Source organism: Saccostrea echinata, unplaced genomic scaffold, assembly GCF_033153115.1.
Source record: "Saccostrea echinata isolate AGI-Se365-2 ecotype Australia unplaced genomic scaffold, CSIRO_AGI_Sech_v1 ptg000054l, whole genome shotgun sequence".
NCBI classification, from domain to species: Eukaryota; Metazoa; Mollusca; class Bivalvia; order Ostreida; family Ostreidae; genus Saccostrea; species Saccostrea echinata.
In genome coordinates this window covers 13,964,239-13,989,834 of record NW_026889803.1, presented here as the reverse complement: position 1 = coordinate 13,989,834, position 25,596 = coordinate 13,964,239, and the positions used below count along the sequence as shown (strand labels likewise).

The following is a 25,596-nucleotide window of genomic DNA, read 5'->3' as shown; positions in this document are numbered from 1 at the left end:
AAATAATATGTGAAAACGGACGTAAGTAGGCCATAAAACGCCTGTGATATAGGATCCTCGAAGTAAAAATCTCCACTATTTAGGTAGGGGTCACGTTCTACTGAGTCGTCATAGGTGTCAATGGTCAATTAGACCTCGTAAAGCTTATCATAAGAAAAAATATATCAAATATATTTTGACGTTAAATAAATAGACTACACAATATGGTCGATGGAAATTTTGACATCGACGATATTCCTTTAGTTATGACGGTCAATCCTTTATATATGAGCGTCTAGCAGAGAGAAATAACCAAGAAAATATGCCGACAATTGGAGGGGACATTGAAGACGTTGACAACTTGGGACTTCGACCAAATAATAAGAATTACTAAAGTTTGACTTCCTCAATATTTATAAATATGGGAATTTTATATTCTCCTTCATTATTTTAATAAATTATATATATGGTAGTTTCTGTATATCTTCTATTTGTTCCAGCAGTGAAATGACATTTTTCAACGGCACCACACGCCATTACGAAGTTTACAGCATTCCTACTCTATTTTGTGCGACTTTTAAAATATGCGTGTTGGTTATTATTATAATGATTTGATTTTTTTTAAAGTACCATTTCCTTAAAATATTTTAAAGTACAGAAAAAATCGTGACCCGGAGGCTAGGATGGGGCATAAACAATTGTTCTGCATGGAGTCAAAGCCCTCGCGTATAAAGGCCCCCTTTCAGCTCTCGACCAAGTCCAGGAAATGTAAAAAAAAAATCTTCTTAGAACATTTTTTGTGCACATTTATGCATCCTAAAGCCAAAAATTATGCCTTACTAGTTGTCAATTATCCAATAAGCACTTATTTATTTTAATAGATGCAACAAATAAACCGGTCTTGTATACACAATAGGTACTTTGGTCGCCAGCGTGGCGCAGTGGTTAGAGCGTTCGCTCTAGAGTCGCGGAGTAAGGAGTTGATCCTTACGTCGCGGGTTCGAATCCCACTGTGGGACGTGGAGACCGGTCCTTCGGATGAGACCGTATAAACCGAGGTCCCGTGTCGCAGTAGGTGTTGGCATGAAAAAGATCCCTCACTGCTCAATGGCCCTGAGTGCCGAGTATAGGTAAAAATTTACAGCTCTCCACAGGCAAATGGTGGCGTCTCCATATGAGTGAAAATTCTCGAGAGGGACGTTAAACAATAAACAGACAAACAATAGGTACTTAACTTTGCATTACAGAGCAATGACGCGTGACATCGGCGATCAAAATATACATATTGAGAAATTCAAACTTTGGATCGTTGAAACATCCAAAATATTAATTTTCTAGCTAAGAATTTTTAAACATGAATTTGATAACATGTAAACTTTGTCATATCAAAACATTTTGAGACGTGATAAAAATCCTTTAAGATAATAAAAAAAACAATAGGGAATTGGTCAACATGATCTAGGTCGTAACTACAGTTGATGTCTTTGAGAGTTGCATCGGCTGAAAAAAAAGAACCAGTATTTTCTTTCCCATACAAATTAAAATTTTATGTCATACATACAGGTCTTCAATTAAGAAGAGATAAAGAAATCTTTGAAAAAATGCCTAACTAGTTTTGTAAAGGAAACTAAATAGGCCTTTGTTGACAATAGAATCTAGTTATCATTGATTGTTGAATATTTCATACAGTTATCAGTTGTTGTAAGTAGAATTTTCATTGTAAATACAACACAAAAACCATTTCAACATAAAATTAAAATTTGTTCTAAAGGTTATGCATAGGTAGACAATAATATAGTTTTCACATAAAAAAGATATGTACCTTAAAACGCTCAAATATGTAAACGTGTAATAAATCAACATAATATTTATCCTCAAAAGTATCTTTTATAAATGATAAAATAATATGCAGTGAAATCAATTATACTGTACAGAGTTATAAATGTTATCAGATTGAGGAAAAATGTAAAAACAATTGTAATTCAATAAGTTTGCTATGTAATAACAAGCATATCTGAAACAAGAGACCCATTGGTCACATATCCAGGGGTCCTGATATATATATATATATATATATATATATATATATATATATATATATATATATATATATATAATTTCCTATATATTTCTATGTAAAACTTTAATCACCAACCGTGACTCCATCCCGGGGATTAAGATTAAACAAACATAATTGTATACTACCTGGGAATGGGTCATATAAAGTGAATAATCATGACTTTGCTGTTCTTGACAAGGACTTTTAAAAGACTTCCCCCAATGTAATCCTATGTAAAAATATGGTTGACCATTTTAGCCCCACCCTAGCCCTGGAGGTCATAATTTTAATAAACATGAATTTACACAATTAGGGGATGCTGTCAAATATTTAAGAATAATCATGACCTTGCTGTTCTTGGGAATATTAAAAAAAAATTCTATGTATTCCAACGTAAAAATTTGATCGCCCATTGTGGCCCCACCTTACCTCCGGGGGGTCATTATTTATACAAACTTGAATATACAATTACTGGTATAAATATGAGTAATAATGACTTTGCTGTTGTTGGGAGGTTTTTAAAGAATTTCTTATATATTCCTATGTAAAATTTTAATCACCTTATGTGGCCCCATCCTAAAGCCTCGGAGTTATAATTAGACCAAAATTGAATCTACACAATGTAATGAATCTTTCTCAAAAGTTTCATCTTTTTCTGGCCCTGTGGTAATTGAGAAGATTTTTAAAGATGGCATTAACTTTTAGCCCATTCTTAATTATTGAAAGAAGGCGTGTCCCTTTATAAGAGCAAATTTCAATCCCCTAAAACCAAAGATGCCTTCAGCTCAGGTGAGCTTGAAACTTATCTAAATAAATATGCTTACATGTAAATCTTTAATATCTACATATATCATCGTTAAAAGAGAGAAATGTTAAGTGAACTTACTCTACTGTTGCAGTTTAAAAAGTATTCCTGTTGAGGGTATAAAAATACACATATATGAGTATATGACCATTTTCACATAATACTTTATGCAAACATTGGTTAAAAATTTGAGCCACATGTTTTTCGAACAAGGAATGGCAGATTAGCCCCACAAGCCTTTCAAACAGGGAGACTGGTGGTAGATGTTGGTCAAAACTTTTGGTTCATGGGGTTAAATAGCTAACAAAATATTGCAACCACTAACGATTGCATAATGTGAAGTTTAAAAAGTTTTTAAAAGTTTTAAAAGTTAAACAATTGTAAAATAAGATTCAATAAAAAAACCCACATTTTTATATCACAGTTTGACTTTGTATAAATCCATATGGTTATAGAAAAATATTATACATCTACAATAAAACATTTTTGAGTTAATCAAACAATATTGTAATGCTGAAACCATCCAATTTGCATTTATTTTTTGTGTCCCTTTCCTCTTTGCAGTGGAGGAAAATTCTCTGCGTCGACAACACAGCGGTTTTCTCGATAGTCTTCCAGTAACGCACCAAACAAATCGTCACATTCCATTAATTTCATATTTCCTAAAAATAATAATACCAAACATAAAAACAGAATTTTGACAATAGCAAGAAAGAAAAAATGCAAACAGAACTGAAATTGAAAATTCTAGCGAAAACTTGATATTTTTCCATAAAAAATGTGAAAGACTATAAGAGACACCTTTAATCTATTTTAGTCACCTTTGCAGTCCAAAGTATATAATCTATTGAAATGCAATGTACATCATTTAAATGAAAAGCAATGTACATCATTTAATATAGTTTTTTGTCTAACCAATTGAAATCGATGCTTTCAGGCTTAATTACCTATTATAATCAATCCCTTTCTTGCCCTTGTTAGCGCAACGTTAATTTGATGAATATCCGTGATGAAACCGAGATTTTCAATACACCAGCCATGGGTGGGCTTTGGTTCTATCCTGTATTCAGGAAGTGATCGCACTAGGCTAAAAATCACGTAGTCCCATTCTCCGCCTAAAAGGAGATAAAATTCTTTGTCGTTAAAATCCCCTTTCTAATCCATACATGTACTTAAACAAAATACCACGAATTAATCTCAAATTCATTTACTAAATTAAAAACACTACCTTGACTCGCCACAACAGTATTCACATTCTGCACGAACAACTTTTGTTTTTTGAGGGCAAGTCTGATCTTACTGCACTGTGCATTGTATTGCGACATGATGTTGATATCAGCATAGTCAACACCTTCCTTTTTGACCAAATGCCTAAATACTTTCACCTATTTAAGAAAAAAAATGTCTAGCATATATATATATATATATATATAGAGAGAGAGAGAGAGAGAGAGAGAGAGAGAGAGAGAGAGAGAGAGAGAGAGAGATACAAGAAAATAGGACATCAAAAAGATGAAATGAAAGAATGAAATAGAGGGCGCTCAGAGAATACAATCTTCCACTAAAAGAAAAGAAAATAAAACAAGCATTCTGAGAGTATTGCATTAGCAATACTAGTCCCCTACCGGCAAGTGTAATCTGGTTCCCGTTAAAAATTGAAAATGCCGTAATTCCGTCAAAAATCATTAAAGCGGAACGAAATGCAAACTTGATCTGTAAGTATTCAAGGTTAAGTCACATACCAAAAATCAGCTCAATATCTATACGCGTTTAGAAAAAAAATGCAGAAAACCCTTAAAATTGAAAAGGTCGTAATTCCGTCAAAAATCAATGAAGCGGAACAAAATGCAAACTTGATCTGTAACTCATCAAGATAAACTAACATACCAAAAATCAGCTCAATATCTGCAAGCATTTAGGAAAAAAGTACGGAAAACCAAGTGGAACAGACTGACAGACAGACAAAGGGACAGACAGACAGACAGAGGGACGGACAGACTCAGAGGAAACCTATAGTCCCCTCCGGTTTCACCGATAGGGGACTAAAAATATAGACAGTGTAGCTGTGTTTAAGCGGAGATTTTATCAAAGTTTAATAAGTTTTCTCCTATTCTAAGTTACTTTTTTTTTTAAATTTCACCGAACTTCTTGGAGATTACCCCCTTCGTTGGCTGAGATAACAAAATATTTAGTAAAACAGAGTGTTAAGTTTTTTTTCCTTCTACAGATACTCACAACTTGGTCGACCTCTGCCATGTTGTACCGAGACATTTCATTTCCCTCGTCTGTTGAATAGGACAAGTATTCCTCCTCGCCTTCAATATGGCAAAATACACATGGATCTTTCGGATCGCGCCACATATGAAGAGGTTCTATCACTTCCCACTTGGGAGAGGGTATTGTCTTCAACATGCCACCATAAAAATGTTTCGATGGAAATCTACACAAACTAGGATGCTAAAAAAGAACAATTTTTTATCCTTAAATATGTTGGTGAAGAAAGTAGTGAAATAAAGCCAGAAATGTATTGCCTAGTTACAAAAAATTATTATACATTATTTTCATATTCTCAGTTTGTTAATGCTAGTAGATATTTATCGAAAAGAAAAGAATTGCCAAATATATATGGCAACACTGTGGGTTTAAAGTACAGTTATAACGACAATACCTCTTACGTATATTTCTTTATAAATGCCTTTCCTTTATTATAATTCCACTGTAAAATAATTTCCTTGATATCCACAATTAATACATAATTATGTATTTGAAACTTTCAATATTGAAATTGTCATTTGTCCCATTTTTAATGCGGCAATTTTAATGCTATTCTCCAAAATGTGCATTTCTTTCAATGCTGAGTTTTACGCTATCATGTCTAGATGGCATCTTGAAAAAGGTTGATCACTATCTTTTTTTCATTAATAATAATTTTGATCCATAAAGTTTGAGGGTAGAATCACTTAAAAGTTGAGAATGTTGGACAAAAAAATGAAAATTGTTTCATTTCTTGACACATATTCCCCTATTTCTACTTTTGTGAAGCGCCTGTAATTGACACCATAATCTTACACTACATAGCGATAATAACAACTGCAAGATACATATGCATGGCATATCAATGGCAGATATTCCCGTTACAATCTGTGTTGTTTAAGGACACTTACCATTCTATACTGGTCTCTCAAAAATGTAAGTACAGACTCAGTTGATTCTGCATATCGTTCAAATAGAGATTTCTGAAGACCGAGTTCGGCAGCTTCTTGACAGAGCACAACTGGTCTTAGTTGTTTATGATCACCAATAAGGACTATCTGTTTTGCGTTTGTCGCTATTATGACAGATAAGCATTCGGGTTCTGTGCACATTCCAGCTTCGTCAATCAGTAGTTGAAAAATTGAGTTTTTCGTTGCAATTAACAAACGAGCACTAGTCGCTACGGCTGTTGTACAAAGGATGACGTCATAATTAGGCACCTCCTCTTGAATTGCTGATGCAATATAACTTTTGTACTTCTTTATTTCTCTGTAGTCAATTGAAGATTGCCTGCTGAATTTTCTGTCAAATTCTTTTATTTTTTCAGCATATGGTTTCCCTGCATCTCTTATAAGGTGATGAAGTGTTACTTTTTGTATTCCTTCGTTAGGGACGTAATTTGTTTGTCTAGGAGAGAACACTTTTCCTGGGATCGGAAATTCTTTGCACTCCAAAGCACTACTGTACATTCTGAGTACTTTTAGAGATGATCCATAAGTTTCAATCAAGTATTCTGTCCAATGTGAATTGATATTTATTTAATTCAATGGGCAAAATTTGAGACACTACTATGATACAATGCTAGCCCCATGAGGTCACGATTTAAAAAAAAAATGAATGTACCTACTTTGAAATGCTTGCAAAATAATTTAACTTACTGTTGCCCTGCTTTTCTTAAATACCTAAGGCTTACTGTAGCTTGCTGATTCGAAAGAAATTCAGGTTGGAGACCAGGATGTACAGAGCCATGTACAAAAAGAGCTAATTTACGTACAAAATGCTACACATAGTTTGAAAGTCATACGCTGATTTCTCAAACTTTTACTAATCTCATCTAATCTCTTCATCTCGTAACACACTCTCTTCTACAAAAAGCAGTTGCTACAATATCTCTTAAACAAGAGGCCCATGGGCCACAACGCTCACCTGAGTTAATATGGCCCTGTTGTTCTTCATCAGCAGATTTTTCTATTAAATATTCCTATGTAAATTTTTTAACCTTTATTGTGACACCCCCCCCCCCCCCCAGTGTCATGATTTTTATAGATTGGCCCATCCTACCCCTCAGGGTCATGATTTGAACAAACTTGAATCTACACTACCTCAAGATACTTCCAGATCAATATGACTAAACATGGCTTTCCTGTTTTTGAGAAAAAGATTTTCTTCCAATATATCCATATGTTAAACCCTGATAGTGCATTGTCACCCCACCCAACCCCGGGGGGAGGGGGGTTCATCATTTGAACAAACTTGAATATTAACTACATGTACTTAAGAATGTTACCATATCAGTATGACTAAACATAGCTTTGCTGTTCTTGTGAAGAATATTTTTGATGAATTTTTTCCCAATATATTCCAATGTAAAACTTTGATCCCTCATTGTGGCCCCACCCTATCCCCGGGGTTATGATTTGAACAAACTTGAATCTACACTACCTGAGGATGCTTCCATATTAATATGACTAATTATGGCTCTGCTGTTCTTGAGAAGAAGATTTTTAAAGATTTTTTCCCTATATATTCCTTTGTAAAACTTTGATTCCCCATTGTGGCCCCACCCTAACCCCGGGGATCAAGATTTGAACAAACTTGAATCTTCACTATCTGAGGATGCTTCCCTATTAATAAGACGAATCATGGCTTTGTTGTTCTTGAGCGGAAGATTTTTGACGATTTTTTCCTAAATATTCCTATGTAAAACTTTGATCCCCCATTGTTGCCCCACCCAATCCCAGGGGGTAATGATGTGAACAAACTTGAATCTACACTTCCTGAGGATGCTTCCATATCAATATGGCTAAACATTACTTAACTTTTCTTGAGAAGAAGATTTTAAAGATATTTTCTTATATATACTTATGTAAAACTTTTATCCCCAATTGTGGTCCCACCCTAGCCCCGGGGGTCATGATTTGAACAAATCTGAATCTACACCATGTAAAAAAGGATTCATATAAGTTTCAATTTTTTTTTACCCAGTGGTTCTCGAGAAGATTTTTAAAAGATGCCTCTAAATTTTCACTAATTCTTAATCATCTCCTCTTGAAAAAAAGGAGTGCCCTTCATTGGAACAAAATTGAATTTCCTTCACCCAAAGACGTTTTGTGGCAAGTTTGGTTGAAATTGGCCAAGTGGTTTTTTGAGAAGAAGTCGAAAATGTGTTAAGTTTACAGACAGACAGACAGACGAACGATGGACATAATGTGATCAGAAAAGCTCACTTGAGCTTTCAGCTCAAGTGACTTAAAAAAGGAGACCACCCAAAAAGTTTTGCTTGTTTAATCTGTGATTCCTTTTTGGCAGATCAAATTGACCAACAATCGTTTGATAATTTGACATTTTATATGACAAGATTAAATATATATATATATATATATATATATATATATATATATATATATATATATATATATATATATATATATATATATATATATATACCATTCATTAAAATTCGTTAATATATATACAATTAACTGTTGAATCTTTGTTCTTTAAAAAAATTTGAAGATGTTTAATGTATATATATTACAAGGTTAAAGTTCATATGTGTTACAAGATAGAAGTCCATATTTTATTTATCAAAAGGTTTTTCTGTCTTATTTTGACTTTGAGCTGGAGACTACCAGGTTGACAAGAGAGATATTTTTAAACAAGTTTCACTTTTCTAATTTTTCAGATATTGTCAATCAAAATTTCATAATTATTTTAAGAATACCTTAAGTTATATTTAAAATCCGATATAATATCGGTTACTTATAAATAATTAATCTGGGTTTTTTTTTTTTTTTTTTGCATACCTGTAACTAAATCAACTGATTTGTTTGAAGGCCCACAAAAGACGACGTGTTTTTTGTCCTTTAAGTCTTGGTTGATGGAGCAAAACAATTTGATCAAAGCAACACCAGTGAAAGTTTTCCCTGTACCTTAAAAGGTAAAATATATTATCATGTGTTATATTGATCTAAGTGTTTACTAGATCGATTCCAGATAGTATTCATTAGAATTATGTCAATCTGAAATTTACATGTAGTAAAGTGTGTTATTCCCAGCAGATTCCGTCTTTTATTTTCTATCTTTCATCTTTTTTTTTTTTTTTTTTTTTTTTTTTTTTTTTTTTATACAAAAGAAGTATTCAATTCATGTTTTAATTTAACCTTTAGCTAATTTTATATATATATATTTTTGTTAAAGTAAATATTTCAAAACATGAGTATCTTATAATTGAATATGAAGCGCGTTAAAAATTGTGTTATCTCGTAAGAATGAATGATTGAAATTACCTGGAGGACCTTGAATCAAAGAAAAACTCGAATGTAAAGCATTTTGCACAGCCTTTCGTTGATCATTATTGCACTGGATCTTGAGTTCATTAACGGTTATTTTCTGCTTTTTAACGATATCTAGATAATCAGGATCTACAAATATACACACATATACAGATCAAAATTATTCTTTATATCAGTTTGCATGTAATAGAAAACATTGGAGTTGGCATTATAATTACCTAAGGGCGGTGTCCTTTTTCGTTGCGCAATGGCTTGTGCAAGACTTGAAGCTGTTTCTAACCTTTTTATATACATCTCTGTTCTCCTAAAAGAGTTGAAACATTCTTTTTAAAACATATACCTCAATCACTCATATTTGTCAAATGTGGACTGACAGTTACATGTGTAAAACAAAATCAATATCTGAAACAATTCTCTCTTATCTGAGATATATGAAAATCGATTCCCAGAAAGATTTCAAGCTTTAAAAGATTAAAAGAATTTTTAACTTTTTTCTTGCTAAAATTCAGCATTAGTTTTAACAGTGTACTTCAGCTAATTTAATTTTACTTGAATTTTCTGAAAATTATTTCACACTTTATTTATTAATATAAGTATTTTAATAACACCATTAAGTGATGAAAAATCAACAATGTTCTCAAAGTAAATAAAACACTTTCTACAGGGTACAGGGTTAAATAATTTTATTAAAATTATTTTATTGTTTTATGATAAAGTCCACACAACTTCCTGCAAACAAAACTATTTAAAAAAAAAACTGAAATTTTTGTGCACACAAAATAAATGTTTTAATTTGCTTTAAATGAAATATACGAAATAATTAGTATTTAGAGAAAAAGAGAAAGAAACTATACCTGATAACATCAAAAACTTGCAAAACTTCTAAATGACATTCTCGTCTTTTATTTTTCATTTCTTCAGGAATTTTTGGACTGCTTTTATGACAGACAAAGTGCACACGGACAACGTCTTTGTTCAAAGACTTGTGTTGGATGTCGGCAACTCTGGCATGACCAATCCAATAGCTTTGTTTGGAACATATTGCATCATTTTCAGAAGTTGAAGTTATTCTTGGATTAGAGTTCAACGGACATCTAATGCACAGAAAATCCAGTCCACTCGACAAATGGTTTTTATCATTAGGAAGCAAATCCACTGACTGAGCTGTGAACTCAATGTCTCTTTTTTCTAGGTAAGAGTATCTCAAAGCGAATGAACCTCCGTGTTCTCTAAAAACTATTGGTACATCACACATTGTAATTGAAGGTTCTCTGGCACACTGTGATGCTATTTCCATAGAAATAATCGGTGACCAAACCTCTACGTAATTTTCGCAGGACGAATATTCATTTTTTGAATGATTTTTGGCAAAATGTGAGAAATATTCTACTGGATTTCGCACATGTTGAAGACAGAACTTCACATTTGGACTGATATCATACAGTTGAGGTATCGGTATCAACACTCCTCTTTCAGGTGTAGCAGACATCTGTATTTTGAGAAGCTGGCCAAATTTGAAAGACAGACTGTAGGTACAAGTTTGGTTGGCAAAATTCCCTTCCATGACTTCTGAACAAACGTCATTGACCGTGTCATTTGTCTTGAAAACTTTGGAGTCAAGCTCAAATGCAAGTTTTCTTATCTTGTCATCCTCTCCTTTCACTAAAGCACGCAAAAGTTTTGCCCATTTAACTAAACTCTGAAATGTGACTGACAAATTTGGATCCAATTTCAGATACACATTATCTTTTGGTGTTGATTTAGTTTTAAATCTTTGAGAATATATTCTACTTTGCCATTTCATAGTTACAGCTCCATTATCAAGAACAGGCCTCTGTCTCGTGTGCATAAGATTTAACGGAATGGATTTGCTCAACTTATGCAGTGACGTCAGCGCTGGAAAGCATGCTTGTATGTCAGACTCGGTAATTTTTTGCAAAAATCCATTGAGAAGGACTGGGTGTTTCTTAAATTTGTGCCCGATTATAATCATTTGACAGTTTCTATAAAACTGTCTAGCTTGTCGTTTTTTGTCTGATATTTCCATACAGATCTTCTCAATCTCTGATTTTTTAAATGGGCAAATTCGGGAATCTTTCACTGCATGTACCAGTCTTTGAACAACTATACCCAAATAATTCGATAGAGGCTTGCTGTACGGTGTATACCATGATAATCTTAGGTCAAAATGACCCAAGTCCTCCATTTTGTTCGAAGAGCATCTATAGCCTGCGTTTTCTTGTATTGATGTCCAATCTTCAGATGCCAAACATTGAAATGGATGTATTCTATCTGCACCTAGTAGTTTTTTAACATCCTTTAGATCATCTACATTTGCGCAGCATTTTCGAATCTTTTCAACAGCACAAACCTGAACAGGAATGAGATTTTCATTTTTTTGAATTTTTCGGAGAACAGAGTACTTTTCGTCATTCATCTCTATTCCTTGGAGAGACATTAAAGTTCCATCTACACGTGAGTCGTGATATTGTATCCACTGTGTGACAGCATTTTTTGAAGGTTTACTCTGGCACCTGAGTGGTACACATTCTGGATATGATTGCAACAAAAATTCTGCAACTTTAGAATCGGCATAGAGTAAAATCTCGAATAACCCTTTTTGGATGTAGTCACATGCACCATCTTCATCGAGAAAGTATGTGCTTACATCTTCATAAAAGATTGCATTGCTGAGTCTATCTTTCCGCAATTTTTCCGATAACAACCCAAGTATTCCTAGATCTTCTGACACGTTTCTGTTTTTCATTAAGCTATTTGCTTCGAGCATTGAAAAGTTACGTACTGTTTTCACTACCGTAGTTTTTATTTCTGTATTTGGATTTATTGAAATGTCATCTCCACATTTTTCAAATGAAAAGAATAAAGATAATGCTCTTCTCTCTTCTTCAATAACGAAACCAACCTTTTTTCTAAGACCCTGTGGAAGAAAATAAGAAAAGTTGAATTTTTCTCCCGTTTCATAGTCAATACCTCTTTTCCTAGCTTCAAGATCAATAAAACCTCCATGTTCTATCACTGACGCAACGTCCGGAACATGTATACCTATTTCTATGATATCTGAATCTCTCCTGTTTATGTTAAAACCAAACTCTCCAATTTCGCCCTTGTCAACAGTAAAGATTTCATTGACATGAAGACCAGTCTGGGTAATTCTTTGAATATTTTTTGCTTCTTCAATTGTTTCAGTACTAAATGATCCAGGTACACGAAACTGAAGTCTTAAGATATCTATGCCTGATTGTATTTCATCTTTGATATTGATCACCTGTAGTGTAACACCCAATGGATACATATCTTCCCAGTGTATTATGGCAACCAAATAACAATAAGCTCTTTGCTCAACATGATCAATTTGTATCGTTTTGCTATACTCAATACATTTATTATTCCTGTCAAATGAGTATAGGTCTAGTTGGTGTTTGCTTTCGCATTTCCTGTGGCAAATTTGTATTTTTGGAACTGTCTTGCAGAGGGGTTTCATCATAAAAGGCAAAAATTCGTCTTTTGCGCACACCAGCACCGGATGTCGAATGTCTTGATATCGATTTCGTTTCAGAATTCCAAGAACTTTGCCATACACTTTAGTATCTTTTGTGAAATTGTTTGTTTCAGGAGATTTTTCAGCTGACTTCGGTTGACCCAACACCTCTACAATTACTTCATCCTCTGAAAATGCTTTCCCACACTTCGATCTTCCTGATATGAAAATCTCTTGTATATCATCAGCTAAATCCAAATTCCTGCAGAGAGCTTTATGAGCAGAATCTATTTCAATTATGCATTTCTTATAGGAATCTCTATTACTTTGTAATTTTTTCCCAAGTGTGTTTATGTTTTCTTCAGGGGGATACTGGAAGCTTGGTTTATGATGTTTGAATGTTTCTATACACTTTACTGATAATTCCAATCCATTTTCAACCAGTTCCGCGCTGCTTTGATAATCTTCATCTGATGCACTTTCAAACCATGTATCGTGCATTTCATCACTATAATCTTCTCCTCCTTTAGAATGCTTATAGTTTGGATCTGAAATCGTTATTTGATATTCTTGTTGCAGAATTTCATCATCTGATTCTTGACCTGAATCAATTTCAGCCAAATCAGGCTTTTCACATTCAATAACGTTTAAATCTGGAACAGATTCAGAAGGTCTCTTTTGTCTCCGCTTCTTCGTTTTCTCATCTGGCTCAGGGATATATGGAGGAACATCTTTCCAAGATTTAAACTTCGCAGAATCTTCATAAAATTCCATTTTTGGTCGTTGCTCACTCATTCTGTCAGCTTGTTTACAATCCTTTTGTTCTTGTCGCTTTGCTGAATGAAAATGATTCTTTTATGTTTAAAAATACTACAATCTTTAATTGATTTATTGTTAATAATCAGTGTCTCTGTTAAAACAAAGACAAGAATTTAGAAAGTGTGGGAATAAAATTCTACTTACGTCGATTCTTTCTATTTTTCGGTTTATGCTGTTTCCAGATTTTCATTGCACTTTCCTGCATCTATATCAAATGTAAACATGTACATGCATTTTTAACAATAAAACGTAGGTAGAACAGCCATAAAGTATTGATATTTAAGAAAAGGAATATTTTAAAGTGTTGATTTTCTGAATGACTCTTCATCTTAAGTTTTCAATACAAGATTTACGTCATATGATTTTGACAAATCAAAGAAATCTTTACTTTTATACAGCTAATACAACAATCAATATTAAAATGACCTACTTGTTTTGGTTTCCGAAAATTTGTATCTTCTAACCAGTCCATATCTAAATCCCCTTTTTTCTTTAAATTTGCATCTTGGTCCATTATCAATTCACCGTGTACTCTCTTAACCATTTGTTTTGTCTGTTCATCTGAACTCTATGCATCATATCAACAAGATTTATTATATAATTGAATATTTCCCATCTATCTGATTGGTTGAGATCCAACAATGTTAGAAAAATACTACGTTATGTTCACCTGCATTTTATTTTTTCTACATTGGACTAAAAATAGATTGGGAAATTCCAAAGTGTAACAAATAGTTTAAGGACTAATGACCCTGCTTCTAAATTTCATAATTTTTTAAAACTTCCGAACATTGATTTTCATCAAGAGCTATAGCATTAGATTCAAATGAAAAATAGTATGAGGTCAGAGAATAGGAAGAGTAATAATTTATTTTCACAACATAAAATTAAAAATATGAGGTGTATATGAAAATAATATTTATTGTCATACCTATTTAATTCGTATAAGAAAACATAATAAAGCGCTGCTTCCTAAGTCAGAATAGCACAATGTTATAGGTGCTTGTAAGAAAAGAATACATCCCATCAGCAAGAGTTATCTTTCTTATATTTTTTCAATGGAAAAAAATGTGATGCTAATAAAAATTCTACATTTGGCACTTGATACATTAAAGCATTTTTAAAATGGTCAATAAAAAGATTTTCAATTTTTATTCAATTTATAGGGATTTTAAAACTGGATTTAAATGTTTTTTGTCAAATATAATAAAACAATTTGAAAAGTATAGGCAAAAGGGAGAAGAAGTTAATATTTCCATTAAATTTCATGTTTGATCGAATTAACTACTCAAAGGTCTCAATTATGGACCAAAGAAAAAAAAAGCTATGAGTAATTTTAGGATTTTTTACTCAAGAGAAAGTTATCTCTCTTATCAGAGGATCGGTCCCCCTTAAGAAAATTATTTCACTTGCACCTACTTCCACTTAGGTGAACATATCATTCACGCACATAGAATCTGGGGTAATGGGGTGGGTGTGGAGGGGGTTGAGGGACCTGCCCCCTCCCCCCACTTTTTTTCTGAACGTGAATCTCTATTTTTATGTATTATAAAATGTTCATTGAAGGACTTGTGCCCCCCCCCTCCCGATTAATGGAACTTAGCACCTAACACCACCCATAATGGAGTTGGGAGAATTCTCCTCCTTTTTTTGGGGGGGGGGGGGAGTCAAAGATTTTTTTTCCGGTAAGTTGTCAATTTTTTTTTTCATTATAATGTCCCTCTTTTTAAAATCGATCCTATATACGTGCCTGACATTTATTCTTTCTACATTGTATCTAAAATAGATTTAAGAATAACAAATTAATAAACTGGTTATGTTAATTTTAACCCAGTTTCTCCCATTGCAATTGACTAGGACTTCAGCAAATGTAAAAAGTAAAAACTATGGCATGGATTGCTTAATGAGTTTGCATCATTTTTAATTATAATGAATCATATATTAAAACAATTTTTTCAGTCAATACGATGATTTAGCCACCTTCGAAGCCCTTCGGGCTCGGTGAATATTGCACTCCTCAGGTGGCTTAATCATCGTTTTGACCTCAAAAACAACAATAATTGTATAATGTTTGAAATTCAAACTAGCTAATAAGATGTTGTTAGACTTAAGAGAGACTGTGGGGACAAAAAACATTTATAAAACCTTAGTGGTGCAACTTATCAACCATAACTGAAAACATACAAAAACATAGAAAGAAGAATGTTTTTTTTTGGTTTATATATATATATATATATATATATATATATATATATATATATATATATATATATACATATATATATATATATATATATATATATATATATATATATATATATATATATATATATATATATATATATATATATATATATATATATATATATATCCATGCATAATTCCATATAAATTGATTTGTTCTCAATTGTAGTTTGATGTTTACATTAAGTTGTCTCTTATTAATCTCTTATCATCTTTCCTATCTAAAAAAAAAAAAATACAAAACCGTTCATTTAATTGCACTTTTTAGCAAATGTTCTGTGTCAGTAAAAGAAAGTGCCTTCATCTTATAGGTGAGAGACTCCGCCTACCAATGAAGGGGGAATTCAGCGTACGCATAATTTTTGGATTTTTTTTTATTCTTTAGAAGAGTTTTAAAAGAGGCCACTCATTTTTAATTATCCCCACTTAGGATGTGGAATCTTCATTTAAACATATCTAAATCTTTTTACCCAATGATGCTTTGTAGCATGTTTGGTTAAATTTGCCATAGAGTTCTAGAAAAGTCAGAAATGTGTACATTTTATGAATGGATGGATGGACAGACTGCTTGACGGACGGCCAACAACAACTGATCAGAAAAGCTCTCTTGAGCTCAAATGCTTACCTCAATGATTGACGTCGTTTCAAGTTTTTTCAGAGCAACGTCAACTTTGCCTAATCTTTGAAGGGCTTGAACCCACATTATTAAAGTTTCTGTTTCCAACAAATGTCTCTTTTCTTGAAATAAGATTAATATCAAAATGAGGAAAATAGCAACTATATTCTTACTGAATTACGTATTTTTCAGAGAAGTAATTCCATCGTTTATATATCTCATTGTTATAAAAGTTTCTAGATATTCAATGATTTTGTATTAAATATGATATGTTTAGCAATCTATGCATACATCGAAAAATGATATTTTCTTTAAATAGAACTTTAAAGAAAGAGATACGTTGCCTAGCAACAGCCACTATATTCACATTAAGAAGGATAATTCAAAACCATAATTTATCGTAACATAGAGAACAAAAGTCTTTGGATATATCTAACATAGTGCAGCAATCCAGACTTCATGCCTTTCCAATACAGCGTGTTGACGCCCCAAAGAAATCGAGTTTGTCCTATCTATTGTGTAAATAAAACTTCCACAACAAGGATAAATAGTGCACATAAAATGATCTGCTCGTTCCTTTCTTGAGCTTTAAGGGTACAAAAAGTTATAATTTACTTATATGCATTATATCAAACTTACCTATAGCCCTACATATGGAACAGATAGTGTCATAATCTTCCTAAAAAACACAAAAAAAAGAAAAAAATTCAAACATTAACTCAATAGTTTATCAGAGGATTTCTTTTAATATATCAATAGCTCTTTTTATACACTTTTTGTGATTGCTGAGCGATGTAATTACTAGCAAATATCAAAGACTTAAAAGATGATCATGATAATTGTCTGCTGGAACATTTTTCATAAAACGTGAGATAAATATGAAAAAGCAAGTAAAAATTACAGGATCATTAATCATGTACAATGGAGATTAATGTTTAGATTATTATTAATTTTGATAAAACAGTCGGGAAAGAGATATTTATCTGACTAATTGCATGTGAAACACTAATTAAATCCGGTTACTTTGATCATACAAGTTACTATTATCAGGTAAATCCATACTAAAACAAGTTATTATGTTCTTAAAGTTTGAATTCAAATGAATACGTTCTTGGTAAGAACATCCCAAATATACATTTAAAAGAAATCAATCGATTGTGAAATACCCAAAACAAAAAATAAGAAAAATTAATGGGATAACATAGTCAAAAGCTTTACCGTTCGATAAAACATTTTGATCACGTGTAAATCGACCACACGCTGTCTCGCTTGTATTTTTTCCATTTTTTCCTTTCCCACATTTCCTTGTTTGTATATGGAATACAAATGTGAATATGAAATTTGTAGTTCGCGACATAATTGAACGGCAGCAGTAGCATACTGATCATCCTCCAGAAATTCAAATGCCATATTTTCCATTTCTAGAAACATGTCCATGATTTTCTATAAAACAAAAATAAAGACTACAATTTCTTTCAAAAATATATCAATGACAAGTTAGTTATTACTTTTTTTTTCATTTTTCAACCAAGAAATATATAAATATAGAAATATTCTTCCAAAAAACTTATTTTTGGCAAATAATGTAATCCGTATAATTTGTTAGATTTATCATGTAGGAGGAAGGAGTATGTGTTGTTTGAGATGTTTTCTATATTAAACGGCGCAAATTGGCGCATAATATACGAAATTTTCAGAATTAATGGCTGCACAAGTCCCGTTTGTAATTACCCTGAGATAATATCTGACAGGTTGTTCCCTCTTTGGCCATATAAATAGCTAAATAACTGAGTATAATACAACCCGGATTCATAGACTGGCAATTTAATATTTATATAACAAAACAAAATAACTGATGGACGAATATTTATTGCTCAGAAACAAGAGAAATAGGACGATCATGCATGGATCAACAAAATAGTCAGGTATTCACCAACCGCCAAGAAAATAGATCTATTTACTTGCCTGTATGTCGCAGTGCTAACTTAACCTCTATCACCAAACTAAGCAACACGTTACTGCTTTAGAAAGAAATTAACACAGTATTCATATTGAAAGCCCTGCATACCTCTCATACCATTGGCCTCTCTTGGATTTCGAATAACATTTAATATAAAATATAAGTATTTTCTTTCATTTTTATTCATGTATTATTTACAATTTCCTCTGACCATTAAAAACTTTTAAAAGCACTTTTTGTACTATACAGTAAAAATTATGACCATTTACCAAGGCCCTCTTTAAAAAAAAATAATGTTTGCTTGCCTCTCCCGACTCAGGATAAAAAATGTGGGTAAGTAGGTAGGGGTAAATTTTTTTATTCAAAAGCACTTGCAAATATGAAGTTAAAATATTTATAAATAGGTGAGAAAACTTTGGAATGAATAAAAAAAAAATTGTTTCCTGGATGTTAACAAAGTTTTGAGTCGGGCCGTTTTTAGTCAGTCGGTCGGGAGAGGGCATACAAACAATTTTTAAAGGTGGCCCAATCTATTGCATTATTTACGAGGATTCATTATCATAGGTGAATAACAAAGGGGAATGATTTCTCTTAAAGCAGAGTAAAAGTTTCCATACATGGTATTTATTGAGCCCCACCCTAAATCCAGAACCCCGGTCCCAGGGGCCAAGAATTTCACAATTTTGTAGGAAGCACTCTCACACATTTAGTCTGCTAAATACCCAGGAGAAAGGAGGTAGATTTTCATGCATGTTCACTATTCAATCAAAAGAGTCCCGCCCTAACTTCAAAACTCCCGACCGACAGGTACAATCCAATATGTTCCCTTTATTCAAGGGTAGGGGCGTATTTGAAATGCACAAGCATAACGAAGGTCTATTATTCTGAATATTTCTGACAATGTCTTGTGGGTTAAAAATAAGGCATATGTAAAATATCATTTTGAAGGAAAATTCTTCTGAAACACATGTCCAATCAAAATCTTATCATCATTTACAGTTACAAGGAAATTTTTACTTTACAAAATGAATGATACCTCAAATTCGTAAGGTCCCTCAACGATTCTAACCCAGTATTGCATTGCTATTGATAAAAGTATGAAATGTCCTGGCGAGTCCAACTCTAATTCGATTTTGTTGATGATGCGCACTGAAAATACAAGCACTGAGTTTACAACTAACAATTGATCATTAACTTATTTCTGAAGCTAGTTGGCTAAACCTTAGAATATTGAAAAATATATAAAATTCTTCATACTTCTCGAAAAACATTTCAATGCGTAGAAATTATCAGCACACTGAAAGAGAAAAAAAAATAAAAGATTGTTAGTTAAATAGAATTACAATTGAAAATAAATTTCATCGTGCAATATTAAAAGCAGAATTAGAATACAATTAATTTTCCTTACTTTAATGCATTCTAAAGGGAGATTGTTCGGTTCATTTTTCAATGATATTAATTTCAAATCCGTGGCCGAACCTTTTTTTCATAATAGTCATCAATATGTATTTTAAGTCAGTATAATAATGAAAGGAATATGACATAATTATAAACTAATACTCTCCCCCGAAAAATTATTATGTTCTTTTCATGATTTCAATTCAGCTTCTATAATTTTTTTCTATTTATGATTTTAAAAATATATTTTAATCGTGTCTTCTTAATTAAAAAAAATACAATTAAAAAATATGGTTGAGTTAAAAAAAAGACAAATATTCAAGTGATTTATTAAGTGATATAATTGCTGTCCTTCGTTAATGCCGGGGATGGCAAGAGTATCACTGTAAAAAAGCATGCATGTGTTTTGCGTATTGTGTTCTCAAGTAACAAAATTACATTAAATTTCGTATAAATTGAAAGCAAACTAGAAAAAAGTAAAACTTTTTATATAGCCTATAAAAATATAAAATAATTTAAAAAGCATGATTTTAGAATAAGATTTTCTTGATGTGAATTTTATTCTCATTTGGACTGTTTGTATTTCGTCTGCACAAACTTTTTGAGGGTGTTAACTGACTATCAAGTTTAAATTTACTGATGCATATCGACAAGCAAGTTAATTTTCAGAAATTTATTTAAACATGAAGATGTCTCTTTTTAAATTTTTCGTGGCACTCCACTCAACGTGTGACCCTTGATCCAGTTTTTTCTGACAACAAAGCAACTTTCTGCCTGCTATGTGTTGCAATCTCTTTAATAATTGCATGTGCAGATTTTCATAGCGGACTTAACTGATAAACCTTGTGAATTATTATACAGACAATATTTAAAGCGGAGAAATTCTCATTTTTATAATTTTTAAGAGAATTTTATCCGCCTTGTATACTACAGGATTTTGGGTCCGTCCCTGTACATTTCTAATCGAAAAATTTCTACGCAGTTGTCAGCATGTAAATTTCGAGCACAATTTTTCGAGTTAGCTAAATAACGAGTATGTACAAAAAAGAAGCATGATTGTCACTAAAGTTGAATTATAAGCATTGACTATATAAATCATTTCGTTCATCGAAAAATGAATCTAATAACGAGTCGCACACTTTTTTTATGTTAGCCTTCGGCTTCATTCGTAAAGTGTGCGATTCGTTTTTAGGTACATTTCTCGATGAGCAAAATAATTTAAAATATTTATGAAATTATTTTTCTGTTTGGTCTTGGAAATTGGGAAAATTTCGAACGTACAAAGAATGTTTTATCTTACAGAATACACAAAAAGACTTCAACTTAATTTTCAATTAAAAGAAAGGCCATTTTGTTGACAGTTCTCAAGGTTATCATCTTCATTCTTCAGCTGGAAAATCTTAACAGAGATTCATTTTCTCAAATCGCTCGTGGAATCAAATAACAATTGCAACCCCGTTTTTCTGATCGGAAGGTCTGCATTAACACAATACAACTCTACAATTATTGTAAAGTTATATAGAGCATGGTGTACCTCTTCAAATATTTCCAACAGGTTTTTAAACATGTTAACGTCTTCGGAGTCATTTTCTGTTAACTTGTTAAATACGTCATGTGCTATATCTTTAGCTCTCTGTAAACGTCCTTCGTTCACTTCGCGTCTTGAATCTTCAATTCTTTTTGAGAGCTGGGTTTCAATATCTTCTGTTTCTGGGCATTCTGAAATATCTATAGCTTGATCACTATCCTCGTCAGATTGATCTGAAATGATCACTATGTTCCAATTACGCAGAAGTTAAGAATAGTACGTATAAATTATACTTTTTGTTACTTTTACAGGCACGTAGCATCGGGGGGCACCGTTTTTTCCAAACATAACTTTTACCATTGAAAATGTTCATTGAAAGGCTGGTTGCAACCTCCCCCCCCCCCCATTTTTTGTTGCAGTATAGTCAAATAAGGGTAATGTAATGTAGTGTATGAATAAGATTTGGTACTGAAAGAAGTTGGAACTTGCCCCCCCCCCCCCCCCGACTTTGCTTTTTCTTTTATTTGCTTGTCAAGTTTTTTTTCTTCAGGTAAGTTGAAATTTTTTCTATGGTTGACCCCCTCCCCCTTTCAAAAACGATGCTACGTCCCCGTTTTATAAGAGTATACCTCTGAAACAAAATTTGCAACATTTTTACGTTCCCTATGTAATATTCAACAATATAATAAGGGGTAGTTATTAAACCAAATGGTTAAGACATTTAAGATACACAAAGGAAGCTATTTGAAATGCACTAAACGACACCTCAATATCTTACCGTCTGTGTATTCAAGAACAGCTCTCACTTTCAGCTGTTCCACACTTTGGGGTAGATTGCCATCACGTCCACCTAAAAGTGTGGAGACAATTAATGGAAAGGTTTCGTTTTCTATTGCCTCCGATAATTGTGAACCTGCTTCTAGATAGAAATCAACACCTGCAAGATACATAAAATAGAATTCATAATTTACTCATTTATTTTCATTCCACACAAACTTTAAAATTGTTGCATTTTCATTACCAAAATGTTGATAACATTAACGTTACATTACCTTTTGTTTTGTCGTCATAATCTAAAGGCACTGTCATAATCACACAAAGTCTCATTAGTTGCACTAATTTCATTTCATCCTCTTGAAAATTTGTGAATAAAACGCTTCTCAAAAATTCTGGAATTGGTCCGGTTTTGCAGAGCAGATGACTGTAAGCTATTTTATGCTTGGTTGTGATTGAAATTTGAATACCAGACAAACGAGTCTCGACGTGGTTTAGTATTACTTGGGAAGTCTGTATAGATTCACTGGTTTGGCACCTTTCAATACGTGTTGCCAATACATGATGAATGTCAATTAAAGGCAAGTTCTCTGGCTGTACAACTTCTCCAGAAATAAAAAGCATAACTTGCTCATGTGCTGTAAAAGGAAACCAAATAATGTTCGAAAAGGTGATAAATGTATTTTGAAGTGCTATAAACAAAATTGCAAGACAAATAATGACTTACTTTCAGTGGTAAAATCGTTTGCTGCTAGTTTTTGAAGTGTATATGAAGCATATATATCAACATCACATACAGCTAACTCTGACATCTTTAAAGTCGTGTGATTCACCACTTGAACTCGAGTAATTTTATCTAGGTAACAGAAAAATCTTCAGTCTGTTAAAACTAAATGTACAAAAAGTATTGCGACAAAATCTTTACGATATGTAATTGTACTAGTATAACATTGCTTTATTTTTCTTTAATGGAATCTTAGACATAGCAGCTAATTAGGACCAGCAAAATGCCAGAGGACTATGACGTATTCCTATGTCAGATTGTGTATACCGTATTATGGTCCAATCCTTCCCTCCAGGATCAAGATTGGAACAACTCTAAATCTGAATTAACTGAGAATGCATGCATATTTAAAATGTGACTAACCATGGCCTTTCCGTTCTTGAGTAGAGGATATATATATATATATATATATATATATATATATATATATATATATATATATATATATATATATGCTCTACTCATTAATATGATTTATCTATACCCTATTGTTCTTGAGAAGATTTATCCAGTTATTCTCATGTTGAACTTAATTTTTTTCTGGCAAACTTGTTTTTGAGAAAAATTAAGATTTTTGAATGACTTAACCCTATTTTTCTTTCCTTTTCCCCCTCGATTTTCTCCTCTTAAAAGGACTTCATTTAAACTCTTTTTAAATATACACTGTAAATTTATTTTAAATTTGTAAATCAATGTAGAAGTATTTTGAAATACCAGTAATACGAGACTATAAATATGCTGATGATTCTAGGTAAGAAAAGTATCTAATTCAAAGAAAAACAACAATACCAATCATAAATGAAAATGCTTTTAATTATGTTTTATACCTGAATTCTACTACTGGTATGTTTTAGCGATTGTGTTATGAAAATGAATCATTTGAACTATTCATAACTTTATTCTTTGCTGTTAATTGCAACCAGCATTACATAAAATCGTCTTAAGGTCCAATAACGTATTTAAAACATCATTTAAACTATTTTGAATCCTTGTTACCCAAGGACTTCTTAAGCCGAGGTGGTTGAAATTGGCTCATTAGTTCTAGAGAAGTCAGACAATGACAACAAATGATCAGAAAAATCTCACTTGATCTTATGGCTCATGATCAAATGAGCTAAAAAGTAACTGAGTCTGAATAACCCAATCGCATGCCCCCCCCCCCCCCATTGATATCATCTCTCACCTGCAACCCTACAAGGTTATTTCAGGAAATTAAATATGGTGTTTACCGTTTGGCGCATAGCAAATGTCTGTATAATAAAAGTAGCAAAACATATGCAGTTCTTCTATCCTTTTTTTCTTTATCAACTGGTATACACCACTATGGCTGAAAATCAGATCTAAGATGATGACGATTTCTTTCTTCAGGTCCCCATAAAATGAAATTTTGGATTCTATGTCAATAATAAGACAACCAGTTTCAATTCTTTTAACAATAGGACAATTCATTTCTTTCAAACGTTTGTTCAGTTCATTTATATCAGCATTCCTTATTGAATTCTCAATTTCCTCCTCCTCGCTTCCAAATGTTTGCAATCGTAACCTTAATTCTGCAAGTGAAGAAGATGTATTCAAAGATCAGATGTAGCATCTACATAACACAAATTTATGCCACTAAATTGTGTAGATAGTCTAACATAATTAATATTCAGAAGTGTTTAAATTTCTTCCGAATTGTAGTATACATTCTTTAAATGTTGTTTAAATTCACACAGGGATCAGGCCTTAATAAAACATGTAATAGATTGAAATAGCATTTTGAATAATTTGAAGTCTTATCCAGTAACTGCCAGTATTATTTTTAAATCAGTATATACATTTTCATTGATTTATATACATCCCCTAATTTTCTATTGCCCATTTAAAAAAATTACCTTTTCCTCCAAATTCCAATTTCATATTGCTGCGATTGTCATGCAAGTCAACAAGTATTTTATTACTTTCACCTATCTGGGAAAATGAAACTCGTTCAGTATCCATCACGTTCGCAATCATTGTGTTGTTGTTGCCCAACTGAACATTGTCCGCGTTGATTAGAATATTTTGGCCTACACAAGGAAAAAAAATTAAGGGATTTTTAAACCATTGATTCAGAAAACTGAGAGAAAAGCATTAACAGTAATTTCAAAAATATGTTTACCCATTTGTTTACGAACTTGCTCTTCAAAAATACTACCACATTCTTGATATTTCATTGCCATTCGTTTAGAAATCAAGTTCAAAGCATTCCATAGACTTTTGCTGATATCATGTGATATTTCTTCTTCTTCATTGTCCTCTAAATGACCTTCCCAAATATGACCAAGTCTTAGAATATCATCACCAACTTCCACATCATCTTGTGATGGCTGTTCGGAAGAACCCCATCCAACACGGGGGCCTCCATTTATGTGTTCATCACAGACACCACTCCGAAATATTTGATACAATAATGGAAACTTAAATTTGTTTGGGTCAGGCTCCTCACTATAGATAATCTTTTCATCTTTTATAGAAATAAAACCATTCGAATCTTTTGATTTAAAGCATTTTGTCGGTATAGCGTCCTTCAGTCGTGCAAGTATTGGGAAAAAGCACACAAGC

At 32.5% G+C, this 25,596-nt stretch overlaps 1 protein-coding gene across 3 annotated transcripts; it reads right to left on the bottom strand.

Annotated features, from left to right (window-relative positions):
* Positions 1 to 3,362: 3,362 nt before the first annotated feature.
* On the bottom strand, positions 3,363 to 25,071 carry LOC133171642 (helicase with zinc finger domain 2-like). 3 transcript variants are annotated; one of them, XM_061306427.1, is made up of 22 exons: positions 24,888 to 25,071; positions 24,243 to 24,563; positions 22,957 to 23,085; positions 22,508 to 22,867; positions 22,234 to 22,392; positions 21,462 to 21,700; positions 19,787 to 19,826; positions 19,566 to 19,678; positions 17,788 to 18,012; positions 17,209 to 17,248; positions 16,579 to 16,691; positions 14,140 to 14,277; positions 13,854 to 13,914; positions 10,246 to 13,726; positions 9,610 to 9,695; positions 9,386 to 9,520; positions 8,903 to 9,028; positions 6,008 to 6,609; positions 5,079 to 5,300; positions 4,072 to 4,228; positions 3,791 to 3,958; positions 3,363 to 3,505 (listed from the first exon to the last, which is right to left on the bottom strand). In XM_061306427.1, exons 1-22 carry the CDS (start codon positions 25,006 to 25,008, stop codon positions 3,378 to 3,380), a joined length of 7,164 nt encoding a protein of 2,387 aa, XP_061162411.1. In that variant the 5' UTR covers positions 25,009 to 25,071; the 3' UTR covers positions 3,363 to 3,377. The 3 variants fall into 3 exon arrangements, with proteins under 3 accessions (XP_061162411.1, XP_061162412.1, XP_061162413.1); XM_061306428.1 differs by having other exon boundaries at positions 21,462 to 21,688; XM_061306429.1 differs by having other exon boundaries at positions 21,462 to 21,646.
* Positions 25,072 to 25,596: the final 525 nt, after the last annotated feature.

What these genes read in the sequence shown, in the direction of transcription:
- LOC133171642 (XM_061306427.1), bottom strand. Translation starts at nt 25,008, where the DNA reads ATGATTGCGAACGTGATGGATACTGAACGAGTTTCATTTTCCCAGATA. An exon ending in ATTGGAATTTGGAGGAAAAG is followed by an intron (nt 24,564 to 24,887) that starts GTAATTTTTTTA and finishes CTTCACTTGCAG; the next exon opens with AATTAAGGTTACGATTGCAA. An exon ending in TTCCATATGTAGGGCTATAG is followed by an intron (nt 16,692 to 17,208) that starts GTAAGTTTGATA and finishes TCTTATTTCAAG; the next exon opens with AAAAGAGACATTTGTTGGAA.